We start from the raw sequence: 16,041 nt of genomic DNA, 5'->3' as shown, positions 1-16,041 counted from the left end.
ACATCCCCCCCCGGGGCCTTGATCCAAAGCCACCGGGCAAGTGCGACGTAGAGCCCCTTTCTTCTCAGGCCGCGGCCTCCTCGTCATAGCCTCAATCTTCCTCCCATCCTCAGGACACTACTTAATTGTTGCAAAAGGCATCTTTAGGAAGGCCTCTTCTCTCAGGCTGGAAGCCCCACCCTGAGCAACCCTTGCCAAGGGACTTTTGGAGGGACGGACCATGGAACTAACTAGAGATACTAGATGAGTCTCCCCTCACCTTGGAGATGATAGTTATGATTATGCAGCTTGCAAAGGGGTCTCGAATGGAGCGATAGGTTCTTGCACTCACCCCTTCTGTGGATTCAACTTTGCCTCCACAGGGAAGGAGAAGTGGGACCCCTCTTTCTTCAATTGTATGATGAAGGAGCATATGTATTGCATGATGGAGGATAGGATGGCCCCTTAGGGAATCGACAATTGGTTCAACCATGGTGACTTTGCTACTTTTCAGCTAGGTTACTCCACTGAGAGACCGGGCATAGGTTTTGCAATGGGCGTAGATTGCCTGGGACTAGAGATACATTATGCACAAGTCATACTCAGCCATTGCGCAGCCAAGTTGGGTGTTGCGGTTTCATTCATGATGTAGTAGGCCCTCAAGATAGGCATGGAACCCGTCATGCCTTTGGAGCGGAGACGCACAAATGCGGATTACATGGATACACCGATTTGATCCTTGAGACCCGCTAGAGGGCATAGCCCCAAACAACACGAGATCACAAAGGAGAATTGGTTGGGAGGAAAGCTTGAGGCAAGATGAAACAGGCCGCAGGGAACGACGCAAAGAGTTACGTGATGGGTTCCTTGAACTAGTCACTTGAATTTATTCCGTCTCGCTCCGCCTAGCTCCTCCATCTAGGCCGCCTAACCTCTGCCTCTTCGATTCTGCAAAGTAGTTGTTTGCGCTATGTCAGCAACACGAGCGCCTTCGTTGAGTTCTGTGTGTTGAGGCGTTGAGCTGCAAGAGCCGCTTTGTTAGGGCCGTTGAAGCTTGTTGTCGGCCAAGGTTGTGCTATCTGCAGAGATCTCAGCGTCATTTGCTCGCTCGCTGTTGTACTCTAAGTCTCCGAGACTCCCACCAAGAGTCACACCTGGGTCACATCATGGTCACCTCAGCGACATGCCAAGTTGTTAGACCTTGGTCATACCTAGTCGCATCGTGTTTACATAAGTTCACATCTTGGTCACTTTGGAACAAACATGGACATGACATGACTTGACATGGACATGACATGACTTGGACATGACTTGACATGGACATGACATGACTTGTGACTTGGACATGACTTGACTTGACATGGACATGACTTGACAGTACATGACTTATAGAGGTCCTGGACATGACTTGGTTATGACGGAAGCAATACATGACTAAAGAGTGACAAACCTCAACCTCGACCCACCATGGTCAAGTTGATCAGAGGGAAGTATTGGCGCAATGGTGCACCGGGTACACCTATTGGTGCACATGGGAAGCAGTCCAGCAGAGTGCACAGGCGGTACTCGTTGGTCCACATGGGAAGCAGTCCAACAGTTAAGAGGTATAGGTAGTGCACCATCCCTCGCAACCCACCAGTGTTAGGAGCACATGGAATAGACAGGAGACACATGCAGCACGGGATTGACTGACCCAGAACAGGCTGGAGTGTTGCAGAAGCCATCAAGGGCGAAGCAGCCCACAAACGGTGGAATGGCTAAGATGCAGGAAGACATCCAATAGGAAGAAGGAAAGGAGATTTGCAGCGGGGGGAGCAGATGAGGAGAAGGTGAAGAGGAGCAGGGGGAGGAGGCGTGAGTGAAGGAGTGAGAGGCTAGAGTCAAGAGCTCGCCTCGTGTGTATCTTCTCTTGGTGTATCAATCATCTTGCTTTCTAATGAACTTTGCTACTTCTCATCCTTGCTCGCTTCTCTAAGATCTCTTCCCGTTGTGTTCTCCTCCTCTCCTCTCCCTTCACTTGGTACAACGGACCCTGTGTATGTGGTTGAAGTTCTTCTCCGTTCATGTCGAGGGTTGGCTTTTATGATGTTGTTCCGCTTTGGTCTTCTTCTTGCTCACATCACTTCAACACTTGTACCGCTTGCACATAGTTGACACCATCGACTAGCACTCGCCTACGTACCATCAGTGGCACCTATGGCATGTCTTACTTGCTTCTCGCACCAGTGGCCCTAGGCCTCCGATAATACTTCCGGAAGTGTTAGGACCCCCCCCCCTAGACAGTTTTTGGCAATCACGGTGGGACATGAGTAGCACAAGTGAAGTGGTGATCTAGGGTCCTAGAGAGAGGCCTTATGCCGAGTAGTTCTGAAACATTTGAAGGAGCTAGCGAGAGGACTAGGAGGTACTTGAGGAGAGTGGAGAAAAGACTTTCGGCAGACCAAACGCGGTACAAGAAGCATTGCGTGCGACGTAAGTTTGCGAAGTCCTCAACTCGAGCACAAAGTGAGCCCATTGGAGCAGTAGCCAGAGCAAGTAATTTCATCGACACTCTCATTGACTTGGATCAACAGGAACTCTGGTGTCAGATCCGAACTCCAGAGAAGAAGAAGTGCAAAGCGGAGAACAGGTGAAAGAAGAGGTTACGAAGGACGAGGGCTCCTCAGGGACTCATCAAGGTCAAGGCAGCCCCTCTCCTCCTCTTGCAACGATGTCTTCATCGGTTACCTCTTCTGCCGGAGTGGTGACTCCATCTGCTCCATCTGCTGCTCTTGCCTCGTCTGGACAAGCTGCTACCTCATCTGTTATGCATAGCTCCGGGCTCCTAGCTAATCTTTCTTCCACATCTATCCCACTCGGGGGTACTTTTACTTCGGCCATGCCTTTAACTGCCATGATGGTTTCATCTCCCTTTCCATCCACACCGGTACGGCCTTTTCCACCACCCCCTACCTTCCCTATTGCCTACTCATCCATGACTTCACCTCCGTCCCTCTCTTTCCCAAATGCTCTCCCATCCTCTTTAACCCCCACATCTTCTATGTTCGCACCCTTTCCATCTACTACACCGAGACCCCCCTCGTATAAAGGACCATCTGTGTACACTTCCTCTACAGCTACATCAGTAGTGACTTCCCCATTGTGGTCCTCCACAGGAGGTGTTGTCGGTATGGTCTCCTCCTCCGGAGCACCCACACTCATTACCGCTCCATCGGGACTCCCTCCAACTCTTGCATCTGCTTCAGCCTCTCGGGTGGGGATGGCCGTTCTTAGTCCTACACACAGAGCTAGACTTCTCAAGCTACTCAACAAGGTCCACGTGAAGACTCAAAAGTTCATGTGAGAAAATTCCTCACAGCATGTAGAGCTAAAGGTGTGGAGGATGAGCATGTCTTCCTTCACATCTTCCCCTCGTCATTGGAGGATGCGGAAGCTCATGTGAGGAAATTCCTCACAGCATGTAGAGCTAAAGGTGTGGAGAATGAGCATGTGTTCCTTCACATCTTCCCCTCGTCATTGGAGGATGCCACCGATGTATGGTACAGTCAATTTCCCCCTGACCACTTCCAGACGTGGACAGACCTAAGGGAGGAATTCTTACGCACTTTCAAGTTGGAAAAATTCGAACACATGATTGTCCAAGAGTTATCCACTGATACCATGAAGCTTGGCGAAAGTATCTCGGAGATGTACACAAGGATGAGGGTCCTGGCCGCAATGATGTCTGTGCCACCCAATGACGCCGTCATGAAGGGCTCCGGGCTCCTAGCTAATCTTTCTTCCACATCTATCCCACTCGGGGGTACTTTTACTCCGGCCATGCCTTTACCTACCATGATGGTTTCATCTCCCTTTCCATCCACACCGGTACGGCCTTTTCCACCACCCCCTTCCTTCCCTACTACCTACTCATCCATGACTTCACCTCCGTCCCTCTCTTTCCCAAATGCTCTCCCATCCTCTTTAACCCCCACATCTTCTACGTTCGCACACTTTCCCTCTGCAACACCGAGACCCCCCACGTATGCAGGACCATCAGTGTGTAGAATCCCGTAGGATAGAATAGATGCATCTTGGAAGAGGAGTGAGAGCACAATGAAACCAAAAATGTAGTACACTATTATTGATTGTGAGAGAAAGGACTCTCTCTTATAGAAATGGGGAGAAGGTAGCACCTTCCCTACATAAGTGGCAATCAGCCCCTACATCAGTGGGAATTAGTCCCTATATCAGTGGGACTGGCCTAAATCAAAGGAACCTCCCATGTGGGGGCCTTTGGCTTACATCATCACTTAGGTCACACACTAGACACATCATAGCACTTGATGTGCCTTTACAACACACACAAACACACATGTGACTTCCCTAGATACACACATGCACCATAGAGCAAGCCCTTGATCACACTTCTCCCAACATACCCTCCCTCAAGGGTTTGCCTCTTGCAGTGTTAAGGATACATCTAGTCTCATAGTTTCTCATGCCATCTCATGGTGGTCAAGGATAAATCTATGGCTAGGATCTCATGCTAGCAAGGGTTCCCAAGGGTGTGAGGTTCACAAAAATGGGATAGACAAAACACATATCACATGGTCTACATCATGTGGTGACCAGAGGTGATTTACAAAAGACATAACATATGACATTCTTTTTGGAGTACTACTCCAGGCAGAGAACCTCAAAATTTGACCAAGTGATGATAAACAAAAATTCAAAAGACAAAGAGCTTAAAAAGCATAGTCTTTATTTTCAAAGTTTGATTCTTCATTTGCTGATGGAGTTCTTCCTTCAGCCAGAGCTTTGTTGTTGAAGTAGCCCTTCTTCACAAGAAATGCTTGATTCTCTTTGTTGTTATTCATGGAATAACACATTCCCTTTTCCAATTGTAGGTAAAGGAACTTAATAAGCAAGATATATTTGAAGCATTTTCCTTGTGCACCAAATACTGTGAGATGATGATCCCAAGCTTCATGTGAAGTTTCAAAGCCATCACTGTGGTGAATGTACGAGTCACTTAATCCCAAAGCAATGATAGCAAGAGCCTTCTTGTCTTTGATCAACCAATTACCTTTTTCTTTTGTAGACTTCTTTCCATTCACAACATTCCATATCTTCTTTTTCATAAGCATAAACTCAGCTTTTGTTTGCCGAGTATGGAAACTAATTCCATCCAACTTCTCTACTTGCTTGGGCTTAGTCATCTTTACAATTCAAGCACTCATCAAGAGAGAATCACATAGTCATCATTCTAAATGCAAAGTATAAGGACACTTATGAGCTCCATGACTGACTTCTACTACTTAAGTACAATCAAAGCAATGAAAGTCAGCTGTAAATAATGAAAGCCCCAAACTTATGGTGATTACTCAACACCCTTTGACCAAAATATGCAGAATTCTGTCAACAGAGACCAGAGTAGATTGGAGGGTGCAATTCTCATAGCTCATAGCTCTATTCAAGGGGATTTTTATGCAGGAAGAAAGGCCTTATACCAGAGAAGGTCCTCCACCAAGGAAGAGCGCAATGTTGCGCCAGGTCGCCATAGCCAAGCTTGAGAAAATCAACTGGTTTTATCAGCAGCTTGCCTGCAGTGTCGTCCAGCTCGGGCTCAGAGGAATCTGCAAATGGGTAAGCACAGAGGCGGCATTACGTGATAGATCGGTGAGCAGTCTTCGTGTTGGCGTTGCGCGTACAGAAGGAAACTCTCTAATTGCTTGCAGCTGGAAGGTCGCCCATACACGGCTCCCCTCCTCCCTTTCCACGTGCTTCGCCACCAGCTCCCCTCCTTCTTGCTTTGTTTCTCTGGCGAAATCCCCTTCTTCATGCTCGAGAAGAAGCGCAAGTATAAACCATGTTTGCCCAGAGATAAGCTCTCACCCTTTTCTATACCGCCATGACGTCCCAGGCAGCCTCTGCAGTGCACATGACCTCATCCATGCCTACAGCCTCTACAGCAGTGCCGACTACATCAGCCAAGCCGACTTTATCAACAGGGCCGACTTCATCAGCAAGGCCGACTTCATCAGCAGGCCTTACTTCATCAACAGGGCCGACTACATCAGCAAGGCTGACTTCATCAACAGGGCCGACTACATCAGCAAGGCTGACTTCATCAACAGGGCCGACTACATCAGCAAGGCCGACTTCATCAACAAGGCCAACTTCATCTCGGCAGGCCTGACTTCATCAGCAGGGCCGACTTCATCATCATTGTCTACTTCATCAGTGATGCATTCAACCCTGCATCCCCATCTTGGCCCGGATATCACTATCATCTCCGATGGAGAGCCACCACAATCAAGATAGCAGCGCGAGGTTCTTTCCCACTCTCAGAGCTCCAGTGCCTCTTCTTCTGACCATGGGGGCTCAGATTACACCCCCTCTGCACGGAGACCACATTCAAAAGGGTCGGGTGGGCCAAGAGAGATACAGAGCCCTTCGATAACCACCCCTCCTCTCTCCCACATTCCTGGTTATGTTTAAACCTCTTCTGGATCCAAACCTCAAACTATCCTCGATGTTGACATCTTCAGAGATTCAGACCCTCTGTCTAACTGAGTTCGACAAGGTCATCTTCCCTCCTGTGGATGTGGAACTATGTACAAAATTCATCAGATCTTATGACTCCGTCACCGACACTTTTGAGTTCATGGGCTCCAGGCAGCTTCTCACACCCAGTTTGGTCTCACAGTACATGGGGCTCCCTGCTCTCCCTATTCTGCCTCCTTCTGACAATTCACCACATCTCCTTTCATTCCTTTCACAGTGCAAACCCAACAGGAGGGGATATGATTGCAAAAAGGTTTTGGAAGGTGGAAGCAGAGAAGCAGTAATCACTTGCTACTTCTTCACTCTCTTCTATTCAGCACCCGGGCATTACTACATCACGAAAGGTATCCGTCCTGCTCTGAATGCTCTCTTCACCATCATTCAGTATGATTTTGCATCCCTCTTCTATTCAACATTCCGGGCCACTATTCGAAATTGCACACGCAGAGGCACACACACATGTACTTGTGGACCTCACCTCACCTACCTCTTGCACCAGTGGCAGGCTGCAACACCTGCACTTTTTCCTCCACCTTCACATACTTCATCTTCTCCTCACCGTCCACCTTTCGCCCCTATGGTTCCCCACTTGAGATCAGCTCCACTGGCTCTTAGTGCAGCCCCAGCATCCTCGGCCTCTATTGCATCAGCCTCTATCCCCTCTTCCTCTCCCGTCTCCACACCCACTCTTGCTCTACCCACATCTGCAGCACATGTTTCTGAGCCATCCCCTCTTGGACCAGCCTCTGGAGCTTTGTCATCCATTGCTCATGCAGGAATTACCTCTCCATCCATCCCCTTCGAGGCAGATTTTGATTTCCCTGATCAGTCTTCCGGTCAGTCCTTTGCCCTCCTCAGGTCTCACCCACCATGGCGTGACATTACCACTTACCTCCCCCCCAGTCATGACCATCCCCCCTCTGATCATCTCATCAGGGTCAGTAGGGTCAGTAGGGTGCACAGATACGGACATTGGCCCCACAGCTCAGGGGGGTCCATTGACAGTAGTTATGGTAGCAGGGATCTCTGCCTTGGGATCTCATGGTGACACAGGTTATTGAACTTGAATCTTACTTTGGGAGCCATTGGTGACACGAAGACACCACCCCGGGTGTCTCAACGACTGACCCTTGATCCGAGTATGGAGGCTGCTAAATAGGACCCACTGGAAACTCGACTTGGCGAGGTTATTTTCGCTGGGGTTAAGATACCTTTTCAAGCTGATTGTCCTCCACTGCCTCAGAATGATATGTTGGATATCTACTTCGCATCCTCCTCAGGAGATCTATTCACCCATGAGGCCCAGATAGAGGAATAGAGCCAGGAACACAAACGGCTTCTGTATGCATTAAAGCGGAAGTGGTCTCCTGTTTGCATGGAGGAGGAGGACTTGGACCAAATTTTCACACTTCCCTTGCAAGAGACGATCGCTTCCAACAAGAAAGCATCCCGAGCTCCAAGTTGCTACCTAAACATCGACACACTAGCTCCAGTGGCAGCTCTCGAGGACCCAGAGCAGAAAGGGATGAAAGCAGCCTTCAAGGAATATGGCGAACTCATCGACATGGCTGACCGAATGACCTATCGGGACAAGTATGCATGGGCTAAAAGATCCCTTCATATGGCTCAGTGCATTATAGATGACAGCTTCATTCAGATGGGTGCCTCCCTCTTTAATACTACGGGTCAGGTTTGCAAGCTTCTGTCACAGAAGCAACACCTCCGCTTGGAACATGAGAAGCAGGTATCCAGCATGCATAAAGAATGGGATACAACATTGCAGGTGAAAGAAGCGGAGTGGGGAGCAACTCTACAGGCAAGGGAGGCTGCGTGGAAAACTCAGCAGGACAAGTTTCAGCAATGTCTTGCAGCAAAGGAGGCAGAGTGGACAGCCAGCAAGAAAGTCTTGGAGGACAATCATTCAGCCCAACAGGCTGAGATCCAGAGGGAGCTTGCAGCCCTACAGGATAGATACACCTCACTGGTAGAGGACAAGCATACTGTGGATCAACAGGTGGAGGTGGTGCAGAGTCAGATAAAGTAGATTCTCGAGCAGGAGGACCATCTCCAAGTTTCACATTCCAAGTTGCAGGACGACTTCCATGGGCTGCAAACTGAAAATGCTGCACTCAAATCTCGATGTGATTATTACAGGTCTGGCTACTACAGATATAAATCCAAATACGAGGACATCTGCAACCTCATGGACACAGTTGAGGAAGAGGCAAAGACCACCCCTGGAACATCAGCACACCCACCACACCCTCCCCCTCCCCCTCCCTGACCTTCATCCAGCAAGCAGGAGCTCCTGGATCTTTCATTTCAGCATTTCTTTTTGCGAGCTCTATACATTTGGATTCTGCAGTTCTCATGTAAATAAAGGAATTTTGGAGTTGTATGGCCATGAGCCAGTTTTATTTCAGTTTTACAGTTGTAAGGCCATGAGCCCTTTCTTTTTCAGTTTGGGGATTCCAACCACGAGGTCACTTTCTTATTTGCAATTTATACTTAACTTTCTCTCACACAGACCCTCAGTCATTCATCGGGACGGTGAATGAAAGTGGCGGGGGATCTGTTGTACTCTAAGTCTCCAGGACTCCCACCAAGAGTCACATTTGGGTCACATCATGGTCACCTCAGCAACATGCCAAGTTGTTAGACCTTGGTCATACCTAGTCGCATCGTGTTCACATATGTTCACATCTTGGTCACTCTAGAACAAACATGGACATGACATGACTTGACATGGACATGACTTGACATGACTTGACTTGGACATGACCTGACTTGACATGGACATGACTTGACAGTACATGACTTATAGAGGACCTGGACATGACTTGGATATGACGGAAGCAATACATGACTAAAGAGTGCCAAACCTCAACCTCGACCCACCATGGTCAAGTTGATCAGAGGGAAGTAGAGGGAAGTACTGGCGCAATGGTGCACCGGGTACACCTGTTGGTGCACATGGGAAGCAGTCCAGCAGAGTGCACAGGCGCACAGGCGGTACTCGTTGGTGCACATGGGAAGCAGTCCAACAGTTAAGAGGTATAGGTGGTGCACCATCCCTCGCAACCAACTAGTGTCAAGAGCGCATGGAATAGATAGGAGAACACATGGAGCACAGGATTGACTGACCCAGAACAGGTTGGAGTGTTGCAGAAGCCATCAAGGGCGAAGCAGCCCACAAACGGTGCAATGGCTAAGGATGCAGGAAGACATCCAATAGGAAGAAGGAAAGGAGATTTGCAGCGGGGGGAGTAGATGAGGAGAAGGTGAAGAGAAAAGGAGGGGGGACATTCTAGGAGGGGGAGGAGGCGTGAGTGAAGAAGTGAGAGGCTAGAGTCAAGAGCTCGCCTCGTGTGTATCTTCTCCTAGTGTATCAGTCATCTTGCTTTCTAATGAACTTTGCTACTTCCCATTCTGCTCTCTTCTCTAAGATCTCTTCCCGTTGTGTTCTCCTCCTCTCCTCTCCCTTCACCTGGTACAACGGACCCTCTGTCATGTGGTTGAGGTTCTTCTCCATTCATGTCGAGGGTTGGCTTTTATGATGTTGTTCCGCTTTGGTCTTCTTCTTGCTCACATCACTTCAGCACTTGTACCGCTTGCACATAGTTGACACCATCGACTAGCACTCGCCTATGTACCATCAGTGGCACCTATGGCATGTCTTACTTGCTTCTCGCACCAGTAGCCCTAGGCCTCCGGTAATACTTCCGAAAGTGTTAGGACCCCCCCCGCCCCCCTTAGACACTGGCTGAGGCATAGAAGTTGTTGGCTCGTGCACAAACCGTGGCTCCATTTGTCAAAGTTTCCACGCACTAGGGGCTTAGCCATCCTTGCAGGATCAGGCCAGGGCAGGCAGAGCAGAGCAGCTTCTGAACTTTGCTTGGTCGTGTTCATTGTTCAATGTCGGTCTAGTCGTCTGGGCTTATACTGTATTGCGTAGGTAGTTTGATCCCTGAGTAGCTTCGGTGGTTGGAACACGGACGTAGCAAGGCCTTGGTCGTGGGATTGTATTGTGTGATTCAACAGGCGGTTGTGAGACGCGACGCAGGGTGCCATGGTGGTCACGTGGTTGCGGAATTGCTAGATCGCCTTGAGGTGAATCCCTGGACAAAGGTCGACGACAAGCACGGGAGAAGAGGCTTACCAAACCTTTGCTTAGGTAAGCCTAACCCCAGGTAGCTAACCAGACCATGGTCCAATTAGACTAACTGGTTGGGCTAACCAGACTCCAGTCTGGTTTAGTTACTTACACCACAAGTGGTTAACCAATCCACAGGCCCCCCAAAAAAGGCCAGACTTGGGTGTTTTCCCTGCAGGTTCAAACAACCAAATTTGAGCGTTTCATTGCAGATTCAGGCTGTCAGTTTTTTCCTACAAAGATTTGGGGAAACGTGCCTTGAGGAGCAGATAGTAGTCTGAAAGATCTTATCTGTCAGAAAGCAGTAAAGATATCAGCGAAATTGCAGAGGAATAAAGAAACATGCAGGCCTATGAACTGAGAAAGGGGAGTCAAATGCATTGTTGCAGTTACTTGCCGTAACTAGAAAGGGGCAAACATAGTAGTGGATGCTGAAGAAAGTTTGTGGTTGACAGCCAGCTAGTGGCATAAGTTTGGATTAAGTTGTGAATGCATATACCTCTTGCTGAGGGAAATTCCAGCTTGGACCAAAAAGATTTTGTGCATTAATATCATACTCTTTTCAGGCAGCGCAGCTCTTCATGTTTGTTTCTCGGGAGAACTGATCTTGACAACGACCCTTGGTCTGGCAAGAAGGGCTCACATGGCAACACCTTCGACCCCCGCTGTGGTTAAGGTTATGCTCTCTCCGGAAGACAAGCAGTAGGTCAAGTGTGAAGTAGAGGCTTTGCAGGACAGGGCCCTGGTGGGTCGCATTGTTGGGCTCACCCTGTCAAGGAAACAAGTCAGGGATTGAGCTTAGCCCTAGGGGCTGACCACATCCAGGAGGTCACGATCCATGGGAGAGGAGTATTCCTCATGCATATGAACTCCCCCGACACCACGGCCTCCCTTGTCGAGCAGAGCCCTATCCTACTAGGCCCTCATGTCGTCTACCTCCTTACTTGGTACCATGACTTCATAGTCGAGGACATGGATTCGACTCATCACGTGCCACGATTCGCAATGACACTCCGCTTCCCAGGGCTTTCGAAGGAGTACAGATCTATTCTTCCTTCCATAGGGAATTGTTTTGGCACAGTTCTAGCGTCTCCGCCACAGACAACGGCCTTGGTAGTGGCAAACGACGGGGTCCCTCGCCTCTAGGTTATCGTGGAGCATCCAGAGTCCCTCCCAGAGGAGATCCTCCTAGAGACCTTAGATGGAGGCGAGTTCAGACAGCGTGTGGAGATCTCTGGCTTGCCTGGGCAGTGTCTTCGGTGCAGACAGATGGGTCACCTGGCACGGGATTGTTTGGTGGGCAGGGCCCCTCACCAAAGACAGGAGCATAGGGAGGCTCAACGGCGTCCGTCGGCCAGGCCCCAATAGCAGGCAAGGCAGCAGCAGACTCAGACACCTTGGGTCGAGCCCTCCCAAGGAACTTGGACCAAGGTGGAGAAAAAGAAGCCCTACAAATCAGCTCGAAAAAACAAAAGGAGAGCCAGACTCAGCGGAGTCCCCGGACCAGAAACAGATGGAGGAGGAGGAGACCTTTTTCGATCTCCCCTCGGACCCGCAGGCGACAGTAGAGCAGAGTACCCAGGTTCCCGTTAGCGGGAGTCTGGAGCCCCAACAGAGTCGGCTCCGGAGGTCCCTCCGCCTCCCCCACCCCCTCCTCTCGAGGTCGCTCCCCCGCCGCCCCCCCTCCCCCCAGCTGCTGTTACTCTCACCTCCCCACCCCCCCCCCCGCCTCTCCTCCTCATCCCCCCCTCCCCTTGCCCCCTTACAGCAGCCTCCTTTCCCTTTGCCCACCTCCTGCCCTTCCTCGTCTCGGCCTATGGGCAAGGGGGTGCCTGAGCACTCTTCGGCACGGCCCAGCCCTGGCTCTGCCTCCTCACAGTTAGGGTCACCGGGGCCCTTTTCTCAGCTTCCAGGTCCTAAGCCCCACCCTGGTCATCCTCTGCCCAGAGAGTTTTGGAGGCTAGGACCGTGGAACTACCTAGAGATTTCGGACAGATACCCGCTTGCTCTGGAGGTGTCAATCCTGATTTTACAGCCCCAAAAAGGGGGTCCCATAGGAGTGTATGGCTCTCGCAATCGTCCCTTCTGGGGATTTCACTTCTCAGCTAGTGGGGAGGAGCAGTGGACCCCACGCTGTTTGATCTGATGATGAGGCAGCAGATGTTCAGCATGATGGAGGAGTGGCTAGGCCCGCAAGGGAGGGAACTGTGGGTCTCCCATGGGAAGAGCGCCACTTTTCAGTTGGGTTTCTTAGCAAATAGACGGGACTTGGGGCAGCTATTTGTGTGCTTCGCCTAGGTCCTGAGGTCCAGCTTAAGCATGCATCATACTGGACACTACAGCAGTGCGCGGATAGGCTTGGAGTCAAGGCCTCCTTCTTAATGCAGTGGGCCATCAAGGTAGACATCGAGTCAGTTACGGCACTAGTTCGGCGCTGCGTGGATTTGGACTACCCCCCCTCCGAACCACCGGCGAACTCACAGAAGTCAGAGGTTGTAGCAAAGGCTCCTTCACACAGGAGAGCCTTGTTTCCCACCCCCCCCGGGGGCCTCCCCATGAGTTGGAGTATGGTGAGTTGGAACGTGCACACACTCCACGATCGGGCACGTCAGCAACCCCAGCACTTGTTACTTCGCCAGGAGTTACAGAGAGCAGTGGTTGGCAGGCAGTGGATTTCCTTTTGTTGGTACAGGTGCATATGTTTTCTGCCTCGGACATCAGACGTAGACACCACCTCCTTCCTGGGAGAGGCCCAGAGATCTGGTCTCCCGTAGTGGGAAGGAGTGGAGGGCTTTCTAACCAGGGGGAGCTCATTATAGGCAGAGCAGTCTGGATGGGATTACGGATGGGAGATTCTAGGATTGGGATCCTGAACGTGTATGCCCCAGCTTGTAGACAGCAGCGTCCAGCCTTCTAGAGGCGCTTGACCGATTGTCTCTCAGATGTAGACTCGTGGATTGTTGGAGGGGACTACAACAATCTTGAGTTCGGAGAAGACAAACAAGGGGGTGCTTTCTCCGAGATGCCCGCGGCGGAGAAGAGTACTTCGGAGCAATTTATATTTTCGGTCTGCGGCAGGGACCCCTGAAGGGACGTTGAGTTCTCCAGGACCCCTGGTAGTCTTAGTTCTCCTTTGGCCAACACCGGCATGATGGATTGCGTGAGAGGCTGGACATCGGAGATTGGGCCATGCATAGAGCTGGTTCCACGGGCATTCTTGCAAGGACTACCGTCTCAGACCACTCGTCGATTGTGCTTCATTTGGAGCAGCCCTGTCGAGGGCTCCCACATAGGGGGGTTCGCATCCCAAATGCATTGATGCAGGAGGAGGAGGTGCAGCAGGTCATATCGGAGATTTGGCAGCAACCAGAGGACACTCCTGAGGGTGGCTCAGCATCCTGGACAACCGAGGCGATTCAAAGGAGCAGTGAGGGCACCCAGGCTCTCCGCCGTTGTTTTTTCCTTCAGGGGAGAGAGAGAGCTTTGAGGCGTGGCTTAGCCTCCATTGAGCGTCTCAGGGTGTAGGACACGGAGTCCCAATGGCTTGCTGACAGATATGAGTGTGCACGTATGGAGCTTCAGGACATAGAGTTGAGGAGGGCTGAGTATTCTTACCATTCCGCTCGTTCTCGTTAAGTACAGCAGGGGGATAGGATGAGCCGCCAGTTCTTTCAGGCCACAGAGCCTAGGTCGGCCGGTGCCCAGTTGCAGAGACTGAGAGACGCTAGCAGCAGGGTGGTTTCGGACCCTCATGAGATTATGGAGTTGGCTTCGGATTTCTATCGACACCTTTTCCAGGCTGCTGAGGAGTCCCCCCAGGTGCGGGAGGCCCCCGAGGCAGTATGGGAGCATGTCCCAGCTGTGGTCTCTCAGGGCATGAGCAGCCAGTTGGATTCTCCCTTCACAGATGATGAGCTTCGGGAAGCTCTCAGGGCACTTCTGACTCAGAAGTGCCCAAGGGAGGATGGGCTGTCCCCGGTCTTCTTCATGAGCTTTTGGCCCTTTGTGCACACCCCCCTTCGGCTGGCCTTTCAGGAGATCTTTGACTCAGGAGCACTCCCACCGTCCCTGAGCAGAGGATGGATTTGTTTGATTCCGAAGGGAGGGGACCTTTGACAGTGGAGACCGATCACTCTGCTAGACACCGCATACAAGATCTTAGCCAAGGTCTTGAGTTTGCGGCTACGACCCCATCTAGTCGACATCATCCACGACACGCAGACAAGTTTTGTCTAGGAGCATAGCATCCTCGACAACATCTTCACCTTTTGGGAGGCACTGGATTGGGCCAGGGAGGAGGTGCAGCCCCTTGCGATCCTGCTGCTGGATTTTGAGAAGGCCTACGATCGCGTAGAGTGGTCCTTCTTGGAGGGCACGATGCAGAGATTAGGCTTCTCAGACAAGTGCTTCTCTTCTACTCAAGAACAATACACTCTGCCACTCATTGATTACAGGATACAGTATCCATTGCCTAAAAATTGGTGACAAAGCTAAACTCTAAAACAACTATGCATATAGCAATCGTCTACAAACTTATTAGTTGTCTTCAAGGTCCAGGACTGAGTTTACCGAACCTTTCAAAAAGTCATAAAATCCTTTCGACTAACCAGGTCAGCCTGCATTACTTATTCCTTACATCAATACTTACTTAAGACGAGAGCATGGAATTCCTTATGTACGAGTGTAATTAGAACTCTGAGGACCTTCACCTAGATTACTTGATAGCACAATTGTACGTGGGAACAAACCTGATTTTCAAAAGAGCAAAGGTAATCCTGAATTGTGATCAACTTGCTTATCAAGGCCTCCTTCCCCTCCTATAGAACATACAAAAAGTTGACAATCCTCAAGTCAAAAGTATCCAGTAACCTACAAAATATTGAATAGAAAATGTACATGCATGTTTTAGATGTTCCTTCTTGTTCTTCTATGCAAGGGGTGTCACCTGTTCTTCTGTCTGCAATGAGTTTAAAATATCCTTAAGATACTTGGCTACAACACACTAGCAAAATCCTTTTTATGGGTGGAAAAAAGACATAATCCTGTTATCAGGTTTAGTCACCTCAGTTCTAACCAATGCAGCTCACAAGCACAATGTTTCATCAAGGAACCAGACAAAGGAGTGCTTATATCAATGTTAAAAACTTTCCAATAACTCACATTTATATCTATTGTCCCATCTTTTCTGTACCAGTGTATAAGCCAGTATTAACAAAAGGCCAAATGATAATAACGTATCCTGAATAATATTTTCCTACTTGCACAAACCTCATTTGTAAGTACACCAATGGTCGATCTGCATGCAATCCACTCTTCCAAGAGAGTCTGAAAACAAAGCAATTTTGAAGCACATTGGTTTT

General features: G+C 50.0%; 1 protein-coding gene across 2 annotated transcripts in view; it reads right to left on the bottom strand.

Annotated features, from left to right (window-relative positions):
- Positions 1-16,041, bottom strand: part of LOC147906253 (P-loop containing nucleoside triphosphate hydrolases superfamily protein) — a 135,250-nt gene that overhangs the window by 23,406 nt on the left and 95,803 nt on the right. For both annotated transcript variants that reach the window (XM_087383812.1, XM_087383802.1), the window contains 2 exons: positions 15,950-16,006; positions 15,430-15,498 (listed from right to left, as the gene is read on the bottom strand). In XM_087383812.1, coding sequence (XP_087239938.1) covers positions 15,430-15,498; positions 15,950-16,006 — 126 coding nt within the window. The remainder of the gene's footprint in view (positions 1-15,429; positions 15,499-15,949; positions 16,007-16,041) is intronic.

The sequence above is a fragment of the Dipteris shenzhenensis genome, chromosome 1 (assembly GCF_047967505.1).
Source record: "Dipteris shenzhenensis isolate YYH24624 ecotype China chromosome 1, Dip_SZ_1.0, whole genome shotgun sequence".
NCBI classification, from domain to species: domain Eukaryota; kingdom Viridiplantae; phylum Streptophyta; class Polypodiopsida; order Gleicheniales; family Dipteridaceae; genus Dipteris; species Dipteris shenzhenensis.
This window is presented reverse-complemented; position numbering and strand designations above follow the sequence as displayed.